Here is a 12,627-nt window from a genome sequence, read left to right on the forward strand (position 1 = left end):
TTCGAAACTATAGGAAGTAGGAAGACTGTATAAAAACTTAAGAGCTTAAAGTACGCAAGTCCTTTTCATAGGCGCTCTTACAAATGAACTGCTAAATAATAATAATAATAATAATAATAATAATAATAATAATAATAATAATAATAATAATAATAATAATAATAATAATAATAATAATAATAATTTACTTAAGTGGTCAGAAACAACAGTGAGGTCTGGGTGCTGGTGCACAGAAAAACAAAAACAAAATAGAACTGGATAAACAGCTACATAATGAACAACAATACAGCAATAACACATAATTGAGAGACGAAAAACATGTAAGCAAGTAGAGAGAGAGACTATGGGAAGACAGGAGAGGAGTGCAGCTACACAGAAAGTTCAAAACAAAGCGCCAAGCTTGGAACAGAAAGAAGACAACACGTTTTGAAAGATATCAAGATTGAGGAAATGACAGTTATATAGACTTTGCATTCTGTGGAGAGGCGAGCGTTTGCTGAAAGAGGCAGGGACGTGGAAGGACCCATATTCCCTGTTAGTATTTTCCGGAACCCACAGTGAAACAGAAGCTAGTAGATGCGAACATGTAATAATTTCATGAATGATTTTATATAAAATGAGGACGTCGGTACGACTATGTCTGCAGCTAAGTGACGGGATTGTAGGATAATTATTCAAACTTGAAAAGTTGTTGGCACCCGGGGTCAGAAAACGATGTTTATATATACTCATGAACTTTTTCTCCGCACACACTCAGTTGAAATGCTGCTTGAAGTGGCTGTGTAATTCCACACCGCTGATGCATGTTCAAGTAATGGGAGATAGATGGATGTACACAATTTGATGAAGGGAAACGGGGTACAGAAATCTCTTGTAAGTCTGCAGACGGAACCAAGCGCGCGCAGGCCTCGTGATGTAAGGCACTTAGAGTGGGCGGAGAAGCTTAATGTACTATGAAAATGTGCACCGAGTTCGCTTAATTAAACAGCTCTCGTCCACACTGCACAATCAACAAAATAAGGGAGGACGATAGTGCAGGCTTTGCGCGTATATGACAAAATTATGGTCCTCGATTAACTTAGAGTGAGCCCGTTTAACTGGCACCATTCAGCGAACGAGGATAAGTCGGAGTGCAGAGCGCTGCAATCCCCAATACTGTGCGTCTCCTTAAATAGCTTGATGCCATCAGCGTAAAGAAGAAATGAAGACGTCTAGATTTCTGAGCAAACATTATTATTGAAAATCAAGAGAAGCTGACCTAGCACGGAACCATGGAGCACGCCACTAGATACCGTACAAACAAAAGAACGTTGATCATGGACCAATCGAGGAGCGTTGAAGCAGGACCAATCGAGGAGATAGCTACGTAGTAGAGCTACGGTAGTCGTTTCAACACCGTAGTGCACAAGCTTCTCGGGCTGTATGGGATGATTGACTACGTCAAAGACTTTGCTGAGGTCGCAGTACACTAATAATAATAATAATAATAATAATAATAATAATAATAATAATAATAATAATAATAATAATAATAATAATAATAATAATAATAATAATAATAATAATAATATGTTTGCAATTAAGAAAAATTTAGTTATCTGAATGCTGAAACCATGCATAGTCTGAAAAAAAAATACAGAACAAAGTCAGGCTTTTTTTTTTTTTCTTGGTACACACATTTTAATGAACTCCGAGTGCTCTGAACTCTGAGGTCTCTTGACTTCAAGAATTGCAGTAATGCACGCATCGCTTTCTGGGCTTGTGAGGGATGTGGCCGGCATCTAAGTAGTTTTGTCTCCGTTCTTGAATCTAGGTGACCTGACGTCCTGCGGAGTAGAATGCCCTGGTCGTCATACCGCGGAGTCAGATGCAGATGAGATCTTCGATAGACTTCTCGCACCCACACTTCTCGCACGAAGGTGTGTCACTCGTCCCAGTGAGAAACGAATAGCTCTTTGTGAATGCGGGAGATGCTTTATGATAGCTGAAGCTTCATGGAAAGGATAGAGAATTCGTATGCTACAGTTCGAGAGATGGGGGGAGTTCCAGTCAGCCAGAAAGGTGTCCGGGGCCAGTGGTCCAAGTTTTTCTCGCAACTTCTGTTTTAGACAGAAGAATCCAAACTGACTTGGTAGTGTCATGGGCGGGCCGAGTGGCACCATCAGCGAGGTCATTGCCAACGACGCCGCATTGGCCTGGCAACCACTGAAAAACGATGTTGTGGCCCTTTTCGGGAGCCAGATGGAGACCCTCTTGTATCTGGGATGTTAACTAGTCGCAGGTTCCGTGGCGTAGGCTTGGTAGCAGGTTTTGAAGGGGTGGCTTGGAATCGCAAAGAACTGCCATATTCTCGACGGTTTTTCAGTGACGCGTATAATCGCGCTAGCGGAAAGCGGGAAGCTCAGCTACCATCGATGTCGTCGTATGGGACACTATGAACCTGATCGTTCAGAGGTGATAACCGCATCCAAGGGACTCGCAACAGAAACGGAGCCGTCGGGGTAAATTAAGGTAGCCAGACGTCCCGATTTAGGCGGGACGCCTCCCGCTTTTACAGCGGGAGGTGTCCCCTCTGATTGGTCAGGCGTCGCCACTCTGATTGGTCAGAGTGGCGCCTTTGCTGACGAAAGCGCCATTCTGGTCAATCCCGCGAGGGCAAGCGAACAGGAACGATCGCACCTCCTAGAACGCATGACTACTCAATGGCTCGTAAATTTTCTCGATCCAGCTACAATTAATTTTTTTTATGCGTTGGCTAGCGAGCCGTAGCCAAGCCAAAGCACACTGACCTGGCCGTCCTTATGCGATTCATGCCGTCTTGTTTGTCACGCATGAGGTGTCTGAAGCACATGTAATAATGCCGAAACGCAAGTGCAAATTTACTGAAGACCTGTTGTCCGTGCAGGTGCTCCTTGAAGACCGTCCCCATCGCTCGTCGGCCCACAAAGCTGTGAAGGCACTGTTGTGTTTCTCGAGGACGACTGGCCTATGTGAACGCCTTTGAATTGCTCAGGCCCTCCGCGTGCGTGCGCGAGCTCACCATGTCCTTCCTCCCCCCCCCTCCTCTCTCTATCTCATCTTTCTATTACCTCTTTCCCGTCTCCCAGAGTAGGGTAGCCAACCAGACGCATTTCTGGTTAACATCGCTGCCTTCTCTTTCTCTCCTCCTCCTACTGAAGACTTTGGAAAAACGTTTCCCTTAACACAAACAAACCTCTGCATAAATGTGGATTCTCGTTTATGTCTCAGAACCCCTCCCCCCTCCCCACCTTGAATGCCTTTGGTGTCCGAAACATCTAGTCACATTAGTGTAAATGTGAAAGCAGTCAACACCAGTCTTGCAGCAAGGGTAATCAAATTTGCCCCAAAGACGAGGCAGCCGTCGCGGCCTTTTATGTGATGCCTGGAATGGTGAGAATTTGATTTTGAATACAGACTTGGAAGAAGGCGTGCATCGGGCATAGGTTTTCTACTTTAATTTCACTTGGAATAAAGTAGAAAACGTGTGTCCTATGCATGATTTCTGCCGCAAATATGCATGTGTAATGTGTATTAGTAATCATGTGTGACTAGATTACCTCGTTCCACGTTTATTGTTCTAATTTACTGGTCTTTTGCAATCAATTTCCTAATAATATGAACAAACGTCTGCCTGCTTCCTTGTACACTGGAATGTACGCCTTTTTTGTACACTTTTCTGGGGGCGAAACGGAAATGTCTGTTTCTAAAAGAAGAGACTAATGAGCACAAAGGTAAGGGTTTATATTGGTGCAAGCAGGAATGACTATAACCAAACCCGGCGCTAGTTACTTCAACGTATAATGTCGAGAATTCCTCAAGCACCCAGGAAATACCTGCCAAAGCGGCTGTCAACTGCGGTGGAATGACTGTTCAATAGATATCATTTCGCTAAAATATCAAGCACTTTTTGCGCTATGTGTCCCGATGACGTCCACTGAGGACAGCAGATTGCATTTCTTTTTTCCTGCCGACGTGTTTCCTACGTTTCCCGACACATTTTCTTACCCAGCTCTTTCCCTATACTGAACCGAATTCGGTCTCTCTGCTCGCAGATCTATACGGACGCGCAGAGCCGCGTGTTGGGTTGCGCCAGGATGAGAAGCTGCATATAGCGCACAAAGTCGGGTAGAATTATATCTCATCCCCGGCTGCTACACGCCTCCGGAGTGCCCAAAACAATGGTGACGCTGATTGCGATGGATCTCGTAAACACGGCCGAGGACCGCGTCGGGCGAAGCACGCGGCCGGGGGAAAACGGCATTATCCGCTCGGAGCAGCCTTGTTTTCCTCGTTACTCTGCCTCCGTCACCGCGCCCACGCAGCGAGAAATAGAGAAGACGCGGAGGGCGCGAGCGTGGCAGGGAGGAGAAAAAAACAAAAGCCAACACGCTAGCGCCTTCGGGCCGCGCGAAGATGCGCGCCGCCGGGTGCCCGAAGAGGCAAAAGAATGGAGCCGCGGCTGCATGGGAAGGCGGCGACGGCCGATTATTGCTCGGCGCCCGACATGGCCGCCCTCCATTTTCGCCGCATCTGGGCCGTGGGCGCGGCGGAGGGTGGAATGTCGTCAATCAGCCGCCGAAAGGGGCAGCGCCGAAAGGCTTTTCTCGTTACCTGCTTGCGAGACCAAGAGAGACGGATGGAAACATTGCCGCGCGACCGTCGTGGGCGGAGGAGAGAATGATGCCAAGCGCAACAGTCGATAATATAACGGCGTCGGATGGAGGAAATACGCGACCATACCTGGCTCTGCGAGTATACCTTTCACGTCGGATGGCAGAAAGGGCGGGACCGTTACGTGCTTATAGATGGTCAGTTACCTGCAATATGCATACACGCAACGTGTTTATCGAAGGGCGTTCGTCGCTGCTAAAGTGTACGGGTCTTGTATGCCACAAATGATTGTTACGCGTAGTTTGCAGCAAATCCAGTGCGCTGCAAACGTTGAGCGTGGTAAATGTAACTACGAGGGGAAATATATCGAAACAGCTCAGCTCGGGCATGTTTCCATCAAACGTTTCAAAGTACGGCTTCTGCATATGTACCTTTTTTTTTCTGTCCTTTCTGGATTTCGACTCACCGAACAGCGCAAGTTGTAGGTCACGAGTACAACATGCGCTCAAGTTGAAGCAAGTGTTTCTGTGCTCCCAGGGAAAACTTTCCGTCATACAACCGCCGCGTTTCATGCGCACATATTAGAGCATATGACAAAATTACGGAGACCACCGATTGTTCTAACATTTCCTAGCGGGTGCCTGTAGCTTCTGAACGGCTCCAGAGGAGTTTTATTGACCTCCGCTGTTATGGACTTCCAGCTGCGTGTTTGTCACTGCAGTAGACCATCAACAAGACAAGTTAACCAGATGTTGTGCGAAACTTTTATATAAGCGATACTTCGTTGAAAGCAGGGCTGGTGGTGTCTTGATGTATACGGTCGCCATGTCTTGGGACCATGGATGACTTTGAAAACCACAGAATTTTGATCCACGATTATGTGTCGCCAGGTACAGTAAAAGCTAGAGATTCCGCAGTCTATCCGTCTCAACAAGCGGAAGCTCGGGAGAAATGGTCTATCAAGAACAGCGGTAATCAGCACAGAAGCCGATTCACTTAAAATTTCGTGGTTGGCTTTTGCCTTTTACAGCAGCGTTGGAAATATCAATATTTCCACTAGAGCACTGCACGGGCTCTTGCTTACCCGAAAGCCCGGGCCCGGCCCGGCCCGAGGGCCGGGCCGGGCCGGGTAGAGGAGTTTTTTCACGGGCTCGGGCCGGGCTCGGGCACGGCGTGTGCTTTTTGACGCGGGTCCGGGCCGGGCTCGGGCTTTCTGCGAGTTATTCTCGGGCTTCTCAACTCTGAAAAACATGTATTTTTCGGTCTCGGGCCGGGTTCGGGCCCGGGTTCCGGCCGGTTTGAGTCGGGCTCGGGCCGGGGTCGGGCTTAAGGTAAAGGGGTGGCGGGCCGGGCCGGGCGGGTAACGTAGATTATTTCCGGGCCCGGGCCGGGCCCGGGTCTCGCCATAAAAGTTTTGATCGGGCTCGGGCGGGCCGCCCAATGTAAAAACGGGCCCGGGCCGGGCCCGGGCCGCAAAAAGTCGGCCCGTGCAGTGCTCTAATTTCCACTAGTTCTGCATACGCGCCTCAAGCAATTCCCGTGAAAAGGTAAACAGAATAAATGGTGAAAATATTGCAGCATTTCGCAGGGACATTTTGCATGGAAAATAGGTACCACAAGCGCAGTCGGCGCCACGCGAGCAGCCTCGTATTAATCTTCGCAGTAAGAATGTATGCTGTGCAGAGCACGAAACTGATCTTAAGTAGACGAGCAGGCGCTTTGTCACCGGCTGACCTAATGCCCACCATGGCGGCTATACTCGGCCGGTAGCGTGCAAAGACTGTCACTTACTGGGGCTTTCGTGTGAGAGCTCCAAATGCTCAAACATTAATTCTGAGGTCTTCACTTCTGCATATATCTCGAAGCCAAGATGTAGCTGCGGAATACGTTAAGTGCCCGAAATCACATCAATCGATCACTCAATCAATCACTCAGTCAGTCAGTCAGTCAGTCGACCCACCTCGAGGGCGACGGGGAGCCGGAGGAGGATGCCGGCGGCGGCGCCTTTCCAGTGAACACCAGCACAGTATAGGATACGAGCCAACGGCGCAGCTGGCACGAGTAGTAGGTGTTGGACCAGCGGCCGCGGTAGGTGGCGGCGTCGACGCGCGGTCGGCCTGCCGTCGCTGCCGCCGCCGGGTCGTCCTCGTCCTCGGTTGGAAGCCACGGCACGTTGGGCAGTTGGAAGTTGCGGCGCTCCGCGAGGCGACCGCCTTCGCCGCGGCTCAGCGACGCCAGGTAAGTGACCCATGGATGCGACGCGGTGCCGTTGGGACCCGCCAACAGCACGCGGCACGCAGAGAATCGCTCGTCCGAGACCAGCGTCTCGTTCAGCAGCAGCAGCAGCAAGCCTGCAGGAGCATCCGTCCGAATGCACGCACGTCCGTTTACACGAGCCGCAAATCAGCCTCGAATACTGTGCACGCTTGCTGTCACAAGTGGGGCATTGCAAACGATGGATGTCTCTGGGAGGACGTACTCGTGAATTTCCCTGCCATATTTTTTTTCTATATCTTTTTCTATTTCTTCTTTTTATTTTAATAAAGTGTGTTCTGCTTCAACCATCGCCGCACACACCCAAATTTCTTGCTCGTTTTGATCATGTAGCTTTGATCCCGTAGTGGGACATCAACAAAACTATCGATAGTTTTATTGTACACATGTGGGTGTATCGGCTGCTTGTGCGTATGTGCGACCACGGTGTGTATTACCATATTATCAACCAGCATCTGTAGCAGCGTTCTCAGACGATCAGCGGGCTAATCTCTCCAGTTATTTTTTCCATACTTTTCATTAAAGTGAGCATCTCTCTGTCACGTAGTTAACGCAGAGTACGGAGGCAAACAAGATCGCCGACAAAGAGTTGGTGAAGCATCGCATCGTATAATGTCCAGGGACTGCAGTGAAACAAACAAAAGGAAGGGGGAGGGGGTTTCTTCGATCCGTAACCTTCGCCACCTTGGAGGGTGGAAGAAAGTGCGGCAATCATTGTCACGTGAACAGATGTTGAGGCCATGCACGTCCCATTGTCAGTATACGGTGCGTTTCAGCGAAGACAATAAAAAAAAATAATTAATCTTCGGGACTATAAAGCAGAGAGGAGAAAGTAACATTTTCTGCCGCACATCATTAGCGCTAGCGAACGTGACATGCATCAATTATGTCCACGAGAACACCCTCCTAAGAAAGAGAAGTGGCTAACGAACAGTCTTAAAACAGCTCCCAAAGTCCCGGCTGCAGTACAAAATGTGGACTGATTCGATTTACTACGAATTATCTAATTAGCAACAGCTTCGGTAAGTTCGTTGTCAAAATGTGACGTGAAATACATTGACATTCCGTTTCTTTTTCTTTATTGCAGACGAACTGGTGAGCAGTGTAAAAGCGTATTTGCAAAAATGTTTATACAAGCCGCAATGTTTGTACACGTAACGTCGCTGAGGATAAACCCAATTCATTTCCACCGTGGCTTGAATCGTGCCTGCAACGGCAGCAAAGCGAGGTAATTCCTAATTATGCACGTAACTGCTGTGTTCGCGACAGCGACACTGCAACGGCCGCTGATCACTTTCGCTGCCTATGTACTCGGCCGTAAAGCGCGGCGCCTCAGAGCGTTAGGTCGCGCTGGGACAGCGCAAGGTCGTCGAGGAGCTCGGCGATTCGCCTTTCACCCCAGGCCAGAAATAAATTGCCTCGAACCTCGCGCGGGGCCACATAACACCGAAACACCGGCGGCTGTGGCAACCCAGCGCGGGGCCAACGGATTTGAGGTCTCAGATTTTATCACGAGCACGCACGCCTTACTTATGTCGCACCGTTCTTCCCATGCGCGTCGCTGGCTGTGTGCACCAGTGAAAGGACGCTTGCCAGGCCCTTCAATTGTCACATAAGCTTTCGAGTTGCGAAATGGCCGACTGAATCACTGGATCTGTGTTCCCAACCCAGAAGAGACCGCTCTCTTTTCCCCTGTATATTCAAATCCGCCAACTAAGACCGGAAACTCAAATTTTTATCGAGGCTGATGACGACATGCAACTCTGAAGGTTCATCCTACTCGTACCATTACTGTGTTACTCTGTTCCTTTCACAATGCAAGGACGTGTGACTGGCTGCTTATCTCACCTCACGAGGTACGTGCGTTGTGTTTAATTAGGCAAACGTGATATACATAATTGCATTGTGTCTCAGTTAGTATATATATATATATATATATATATATATATATATATATACGACGCTGCCAACATATCTTACCCCTTCATAAAAAACAAAGAAAAAACAAGAAGCCTGCCACTCGCACGCTAACCCGTGGAGTGTGACCTCGTGATAAGCCATGCGAAATGTTTCACCGGCACGAACCCGACTTGGCGGCCGGATATGGGATGAACAATACGTTTCTTAGCAGCATTATAATCGGGTACTGTTTTTCTTCTTTATTTTTAAGCGCTGCTGCGACGGCTCTTGTTCTCGCATTAAAGTTTGTCCTATCTACTGATCCGCTTCGTTACAAAACTACTTTCTTAACTGTGAGAGACTCCGACGGAAACGCTCTAAAGTTTAATGACCTTGCCTGAAAGCGTATCTAAAAGCAGGTGCTACGAAGTTGCAGCGAATTTGCGCGGGAGAGAGAGAGAGGAAAGGAAGGGAGATTAACCATAGGCGAATTTCCGGTTTGCTACCCTGCACTGGGGTGGGGGATACAGGAGTTGGGAAATTCGCGAGTTCTGCATGACCATCGTCCTCGTCTTATTTAGGATTTAATATTCATTACGGAGACAGCAGGCAACGTGCCAAAAAAAAATTTTTTTTTTTTTGGGGGGGGGGGGGGCGGGGATTTTCGCCTACGTCAGTTGATAACTTGCCGTCACGGTGCGTACAATCTGTACTTGCCTTTGCAAGCTCTTTTCGCGCGCCACGCCACTACGAGCTTTAGTACAGCTACAAACGATTACAGTGGTCGATATTATTAGTGTAGTGGCTACAACAGCCGCAAGATGCAGAGCATGCAGTAACTGGTGCAATTCACCAAAGTAAAAGTGAATTCCACGGTGTGATCCGACGTTAATCTCCAACACGTCCACACTAGAAAACTGTCGTTAGATTACGACAATCATGCGCGGATCATTGCAGCCACGTTATTTTCTTTATACCGGGTGGTCAGTACGCATGTCGATGTCGTCGAATACTTTTGCCACGTGTCGCAGGCCACTCACGTTCGCTGTTGTGTGCAGCCACTTGGACGAGCAGACGGGCGGCCAAGTCCACTTTTTGGCGCAGCAGCTCGGCGTGTGCTTCCGGCAGCTCGACATCCACCACGTGGAACGACTCGGCAGTGGCTGCTGAGTCCGCTGGGAAAGCGCCGGAGCCCGCGGTGCTATCACACGCCACCGACTCGACGCGCTCCAGGCGCTCCTCCGGCGTCGACGTAGTGGCGGCGTGCCGCGACACACGCACTGCCGGCCGCTCATCGTCGCCGGCTGGTCGCTGGCGCTGTGCGATTTGAGCGCGTAAGACTGCGCGGCTTTCTGTACTGTATACGTGCGTCCGTGTCGGCAGTCTGACACAGTACAACATCATCTCACTTCACTGGCTCCAGTGACGTCCGTAAGCGGACTCGTGTCTGCAGTTTTGTTACACTCTGTTCAGAATCGTTCCATTTCAAATCGTTTGCTCATTCTCTCGATGTGGGCACACGTAGCATGGCACACGTAGCAAAGAACCCTTTGTAATTCTCTTCCTCGTTAACTTTACATAATCCACAAATTTTAGGCAAGCCAACGCTAAATTGTTTATTTTTTCCCCCTCTATAAACTGCAGCCATTCTGGTGAGATGGACCTCCCGCGACCTCGTTACAGAGTCGCAAAACGTGGCATACATGGACCACGGCCGCCTGGATCGGCGCGCGCGGCGGGTTTGCTACGGCCGTCCCATTCGACGCGCGCCCCATTGAAAACATGTAATTGAGGAAGTTGCCCCGCGCGCCGTGAGGCGGCGCTGTGCTCCCACCCCTCTGCTGACGGCGTTACGGCCGTGAAGATGCTTGGAGAGATGCGCATTTGACATCGTGCACGTGGTGAAGATAGGTTGGTTGTTGGCCCAAAGTGGACTGACAGTTGCAAGAAACTGCACGAGAATCAAGGCACGTCTTGATAGATTCTTAAGCCGGCTTTACACAGCGAGGTTGTTTCTTTGTAGCATAATACGATAGAAATGCAGCTAACGCATAGGCAGTGTGTTTACGCGACTTTGCGTGGCGCATTGCATGCGCCTTGAGACGTATTCTGGCGAGTGAGTTGCCGCTGTGCCGAAGCGCTTCCCCTGACCACGCTCGTCATTCTTTTCTTGCGCTCGCTGTTCCCTTCAAAAATAAAAGTATTTCATAGTCGTGGTCACTGTATGGCTACGTTCTCGGGTCGAGCGCTGTGTTCACAGAAGTCTTCATATACAGAAATCACGGTGGTAATAATAATTTTGCAGTACATTTTCTCCAGCCTGATGTACCGGCCGAATTAATTATTCGGGTTCCTTGCATGCGCGTCGCCTTTACAATGTGAAGTTCCCACGATACATCAGTGGTGCTGAAGCGGCTTTTCCATCAAGCCTCGAACTACTATATGTTACTTGGAAGTGTTGCTGCTGAAGGCCCTGTGTAACTAGCATATATGCTTTCATATGCATTTCACATTGTTGTACCACATTGAATTGAGGCAAGTGATTTGTTTTTATAATCTCGCCTGAAATTCTGCGTGTAATTTACTGTATTTTTCAAAAACATGCCGTACTGCTGCGTGCCATGCTGCAAGTCGAGCACCAAGAAAAAGCTTGGTCTAAGTTTTCACGCATTTCCAGTGGAGGAAACTGGAGCAGTGGAGCTTTAATTTGTCCTCACTTAGAGAGCTGCCCTCTTTTTGCTTGCCAGCTAGGCAAACGAAAAGCATGCATCAGCGATTTCTTCATGAATTGCAAGCAAATTTATAAAGCCCCTACACTCAAATATTGGCGCAGTCGTTACGGACACAGCGGCTTACCGCAAAAAACTAATGAGTAAGCCACTGAGCCGAAACGTTCTCCGCGTTTGAAGGAGTACTGCGAGTGCACAAGCGCTGTGTGTTTGCTATCGTAAATAAATTGTAGGTATTGTGAATGTATTATGCTGGTAATTTTGCCATGAATACAAACATGGCATTCAATTATTTACTGATGGATCAGAAAGTTGCTGAAAAATGTCTGTCCGTGGCTGTCGACTCAGGTAAGCAGCTTGATACTTCGTGCAGGAAGACGCGCGATGAGTTCGCTTATTTAACACGATTATTTAACACAATAAACAGCGCATTCGCATGTACAGATGCAAGACTGCCGCCACTTCAGCTCTCCATTTAAAAGCACCGAGTCATATCTCTCGCTTTCCAAGGCGTATTTTGACAGTCAATTGGTCAAGCTGGGGAAAATACAAGTCATAAACAAAAGTTTGCGGGCTGCGGATTCGCGCAAAAAAAATAATAAATAAATAAATAAAATCTTGGTTGCCTCGTCAGTCAGCTGGCATTCCTTCTAGCAGATAGAGCTCGAATGCTTTCTCTCGCGTGCAGGCTTTCCATTGGCATGCTGCGCTTGCGCGCGCGGAAGTAATTTTCCTGTAAAATTTTGGCTTACGAGTGTACGCGTTTCGGGCAGCCAAGGATAACCTCCTTGCGGGCAGCATCATCCTGACAGAGGCTGGAGTGCAAAGAAGAAAAAAAAAAATAGCGTCAAGGGACATCGGTGCTTTTGTGTGCCTTTTTGTTCGGCACAACTTCTCGCGGTTTCTTATGAAGCGAGATTTTCATTATAGCGCGAATTATAGCGCAAATCGTCTCGCGCGCAGCCGTAGCAAGGGAGTGAAGGGTGGGAGGCGCGCGCCGCGGTGCGGCGAAAGCAGCGGCCACGCCCCTTTCCGCAATTACACCCTCTCCGTCCGAATGGGACGGCCGGAGCAACCCTGCCGCGCGCGTCGA

At 48.8% G+C, this 12,627-nt stretch overlaps 1 protein-coding gene across 2 annotated transcripts in view; it reads right to left on the minus strand.

Moving 5' to 3' along the window:
* Positions 1–12,627, minus strand: part of LOC119433056 (probable G-protein coupled receptor CG31760) — a 154,001-nt gene that overhangs the window by 56,004 nt on the left and 85,370 nt on the right. For both annotated transcript variants that reach the window (XM_037700206.2, XM_049671317.1), the window contains 2 exons: positions 9,846–10,122; positions 6,593–6,983 (listed from right to left, as the gene is read on the minus strand). In XM_037700206.2, the coding sequence (XP_037556134.1) occupies positions 6,593–6,983; positions 9,846–10,122 (668 nt within the window). The remainder of the gene's footprint in view (positions 1–6,592; positions 6,984–9,845; positions 10,123–12,627) is intronic.

This window comes from Dermacentor silvarum, chromosome 1 (assembly GCF_013339745.2).
Source record: "Dermacentor silvarum isolate Dsil-2018 chromosome 1, BIME_Dsil_1.4, whole genome shotgun sequence".
Taxonomy (NCBI): domain Eukaryota; kingdom Metazoa; phylum Arthropoda; class Arachnida; order Ixodida; family Ixodidae; genus Dermacentor; species Dermacentor silvarum.